At 37.4% G+C, this 4,650-nt stretch overlaps 1 protein-coding gene across 1 annotated transcript; it reads left to right on the top strand.

Annotated features, from left to right (window-relative positions):
- Positions 1-2,252, top strand: LOC126697118 (UDP-glucuronate 4-epimerase 3). Its single transcript, XM_050393966.1, has one exon. It carries the CDS (start codon positions 588-590, stop codon positions 1,902-1,904), a length of 1,317 nt encoding a protein of 438 aa, XP_050249923.1. The 5' UTR covers positions 1-587; the 3' UTR covers positions 1,905-2,252.
- The last annotated feature ends 2,398 nt before the right edge of the window (positions 2,253-4,650 follow it).

Genomic DNA, 4,650 nt, shown 5'->3' with positions numbered 1-4,650 from the left:
CCTCAAATCCCAAATTTAAAGGACTAATCTTAACACCCTGAAATGAAGAACTCCCAACAAAATTTCCTTGAATTTAGGGATATATGTGAAATGTATATATGAATTTAGAGGACCTAAATTCACCCAAAATTCAAGGCCATCCTAGCCAATCATACAAACATCTTCCAGTTTATACAGATAAACAAGTTTGACTCTCCCACTTGCCATTTCTTCTTCATCATCCATAAATTCTCTCTCTCTCTCTCTCTCTCGCTCTTTCTCTTCCTCTTCTTCACAAATTATATTAACAACCCATCTCATTAACTTTGATCCACCTCAATGACCCCATTACTCAAACTTTGATCTTTTTTGTTTTGTTTTGTTTTTGCCACACATTACATAAAACCCAAAACAAAAACAAAAGCAAAAACAAAAACAGAAACACAGAAAACCAACAACAACAATAAAATCCACTCCTCCAAGAAACCAGAAAGATTCTCTGAACAACAACATGAAAAAGAGATAAAACAAAAGAAAAAAAAGGAAACACCTTTATCTCCAACAAGACCAAGAGAAAAATAGAATCCCACATATTTCCACAAACCCTAATGTCACAGCAGAAACCAATGTCCCACATGGATGACAATGACATTCCTTCAACACCAGGAAAGTTCAAATCTTCATACATTCACAGACTCCGCTACAACTTCTCGCTCACAAAGGTCATACTTTGGGCCTTAGTTTTCTTCGGCTTAATCTTCCTCTCCGTCTTTTTCCGATCTCCGTCTTCGTCCAAATCAGATGACCCAACTCGCCGAGCTCTCGGAACTAACAATTGGGGCGGACCCACTTGGGAAAAAAGGGTCCGGACCTCCGCCCGGGTCCGTTCCGGCAAAGGTGGCATGTCCGTGCTCGTTACCGGAGCTGCCGGGTTCGTCGGAACCCATGTCTCCGCTGCGCTGAAGCGGCGCGGGGACGGCGTGGTGGGCATCGACAATTTCAATGACTACTATGACCCAACGTTGAAGCGATCAAGGCAAGCGCTTTTGGAGCGTTCGGGAGTTTTCATTGTAGAAGGAGATATCAATGACATGACGCTTTTGAAGAAGCTTTTTGAGCTCGTGACTTTTACCCATGTGTTGCATTTGGCAGCTCAAGCTGGAGTGAGGTATGCTATGGAAAATCCTCTATCTTATGTACATAGTAATCTTGCTGGTTTTGTTAGCTTGTTAGAAGTTTGTAAATCTGTGAATCCACAACCTGCAATTGTGTGGGCTTCGTCTAGTTCGGTTTATGGACTTAATACTAAGGTGCCCTTTTCGGAAAAAGATCGAACAGACCAGCCTGCTAGTTTGTATGCTGCTACTAAGAAAGCTGGTGAAGAAATTGCACATACTTATAATCATATTTATGGTCTTTCGCTAACTGGGTTGAGGTTTTTCACGGTTTATGGTCCATGGGGGCGGCCTGATATGGCTTATTTCTTTTTCACAAAGGCTATATTGAAAGGGAAGGCGATTTCGATCTTTGAAGGGCCTAATCATGGCACGGTTGCTAGGGATTTTACCTACATTGATGATATTGTGAAGGGGTGCTTGGGGTCATTGGATACCGCGGAGAAGAGTACTGGGAGTGGTGGGAAGAAGAAGGGGCCAGCCCAATTGCGAGTTTTCAATCTGGGGAATACGTCACCTGTCCCGGTTACAGATCTTGTGGGTATTTTGGAGAAGCTTTTGAAGGTGAAGGCCAAGAAGAATGTAATGCAGTTGCCACGAAATGGGGATGTTCCGTATACCCACGCGAATATCAGCTATGCTCAGAGGGAGTTTGGGTATAAGCCCACCACAGATCTGGAGACAGGTTTAAAGAAGTTTGTTAAGTGGTACCTCAATTACTATTCTGCTGGGAAGAAGTCTTCTGGGTAACATATTCGTTCGATTGTGTGGTAGAGTCTTTTGAATTCTGTTTATTATGATCCTTAAGATTGTTTTTTTGATCTTTTTATGTTCGTTGCACAATTATCTTCTCTTCGTATATCTTAATGATGCCATATAAGGAGGAACTTTGTGTCCTACATTGAAGAAGTTTTGTGGATGCTGGGCACCCACTCCGAAGCTGTATCAAACAAAACCAGAACATCTTTTTCTTTCTCTGGAATGTAATTGTTGTAGTTTCGGCCTTGTAGAATTCACAACTAATAGAGCGCATATGCTGATTGGTGGACATGTATCATTGTAATGCAATTTAATAAAACTCACACGACAGTTTGGTTCTTCCTTTTTCGTTACTAAATGAATCAACTTATATGTAATGCATAATTTATTGCTCATAAAGAGGCTTCTTTTATTCATGATGTTCACAATTTTACCTTGTATGGCTAATGTTTTGATGGTGACTGTTTTTGTAGTGTACTTTTACCTTTCAGAACCAACCTATTTTTGACATAAACACTTAGCTGTAAATATCATACCACATCACTTTTTTTTAATTTTTATTTTTATTTTTAGAGTAAATAACAAATCTTCTTCTGTGTTGCATTTAACTAGCTACAATAGTCATCATTTCTCCATGGGCAATGTGGTATTAGACTTTCAAGTTACATCTTCTAGTGGAGGTTTTCTGTGTTTGTATCCCCACAGAGTGATTGTTTAATTGTGAAGAACTCATATATTAGAGATGAAGTTCTTTTTAAGCTGAGTTGGGAATTGAGGGGAAGCTTATTCTTTTAAAGGAAACAATGAATACATATAGTTGCAGACGTGGCTGTAGTTGGAATTATTATCATCTCCTAAGTTTAGGCACTGTGAAATGACAAATAGATGGTTTTACTTGCAGATTTTTCTCTTTAAAATTTTCATCCGTGGTGTATTTGGCCTTTTAATGCCTTTTCTTCATTAGGAATTCTTAGTTTGGTGCACTTTCAATGTAATACCTGTTTCTCCTTTCAATAAGCATTGCTTTAATGTTCAGAAAATTTGAGTTCTTCACCGAACAATGCATTTCAAGGCCAACTATTTTATCTTGGTCATTATGAGCCTGAAGTCAAGGGGAGAATTGTTGGGGTGAGATATGTTGCTCCTTATCTAGTTGATGTCTTCATGCCAGTGTTGATGCACTTCAAGGTGCGTTTTTCTCTTTTTGATGCTAGTCCCCTATATATTCATGGTCATGTCTTTGATTTTGAAAGATCTTGAAACCAATAGCATCATTTTTTGTATTATCAGCACCATTAGTATTGTTGTCATCCCTGCTGAGCCAGCATATTTATGACTGTTTGAAAAGACTTTCTATTCATAGAAGTCATATAGAAATTTTGGTTTACAGCCTACAATGCCTTGTAGGATTTGTCCAGTTGCCAAAATAGGTAAGTTCCGTAGTTCACATAAATTTATATATATATATATATATATAGACAAACCTTCTTGGAGGAGTTGCTCTGTCATTAGATTTTCAGTTGAACTCTGAACTGCAGAATCCCAAACTTCCAAAGAAATATCACATTGTTGATTTGAAGGTGGATCATAGATTTTGCTGCCTTCAAAGTTGGTTGAGACTTGAGAGTAACCAATATAAACGTTATTTACATTTTTGTGCAGGAATGTCATCCTCCTCTTATCAAAGAAACTTTGTTTTACTTATATAGAAAGATAATAATAATGAGAGGTAAAACATAGGCTTGTCTATTTTAAATCAGATGAAGTATTGGGTATATCTACACATCATGCTTTTGAAGTTTGTGGGGGATTGGGAGTGTTCCCACTTCCCACTGTCTAACTGAAGTTAAAATGGTGGTTTCTGGAAAAGATGTTTCTCTGTGATTAACTTGGATATATGTAAAAATCATAAGATAGTTCCTTTTTGTTATCAGAAGATAAGATTTGATGTGCTCTCCTTTCCTAGAAATGTGATTTATAAATTCAACTCTTAGGAGTTAGTCCATGTCTTCCCAGTCCTTGCTAATCATATGTTATCAGAAGAAAATCTTGAGCTTTGTTTTATTTTTTGATACCAATCTATCATTTTCTTCACCAAAAAGAACAATTGCTCGATGAACTATAATTTCTTACACCACCTCCTTTAATTTTTCCAGTCTAATATATGAAAATAGTTCTTCCTTGGGTAGTCTGCAGCAAAGATGATCAAACTCATCTAGACTTAATAATAGACTAGTCTGGGGCTGGAAAGGGTTTCAAGTGATTTGGCTGGTCTCTTTATTCTTGTGATATATTGTTGCTCTTGTCATTTTTGTCACTCTGGCTTATTTCATTTTATCATTGGATTATTCTTTTCCCTGGCATAATACTTTCCACATTCACTATGGCTTTTAAAAATAAAATAAAATTTGAGGGTGGAAGCTTCCTTTAATCTGTTATAAACTGATAAAAGTTATTACACTGACGCATGGTTGTCTGCAGGTATAAAGTGGCACCATATAGGATCATGTTACTTTGATGGCGGTGGTCAATGTCCCATTGCTACTTCTCCAGATTGCAATTTAGCATTTCTTCCATGCTATAGTGTACGTTTGTTTACACTTTTAGGTACCGTTGGGGTATCGATTACTGTGTCCACGTTTTTCAGCAAAACGCGTTTTAGGCCTTTTTTTTATTTTATTTTTTTATTTTTTTTTATTTTATTTTATTTATACCAGCGCCTATTGCATCTATAAAT

The sequence above is a fragment of the Quercus robur genome, chromosome 8 (genome assembly GCF_932294415.1).
Source record: "Quercus robur chromosome 8, dhQueRobu3.1, whole genome shotgun sequence".
NCBI classification, from domain to species: Eukaryota; Viridiplantae; Streptophyta; class Magnoliopsida; order Fagales; family Fagaceae; genus Quercus; species Quercus robur.
The sequence above is the reverse complement of the archived record's forward strand: the minus strand, read 5'-3'. Positions and strand labels throughout refer to the sequence as shown.

Excerpts from the sequence above, each read along its gene's own strand:
- LOC126697118 (XM_050393966.1), top strand. The coding sequence starts at position 588 with ATGTCACAGCAGAAACCAATGTCCCACATGGATGACAATGACATTCCT.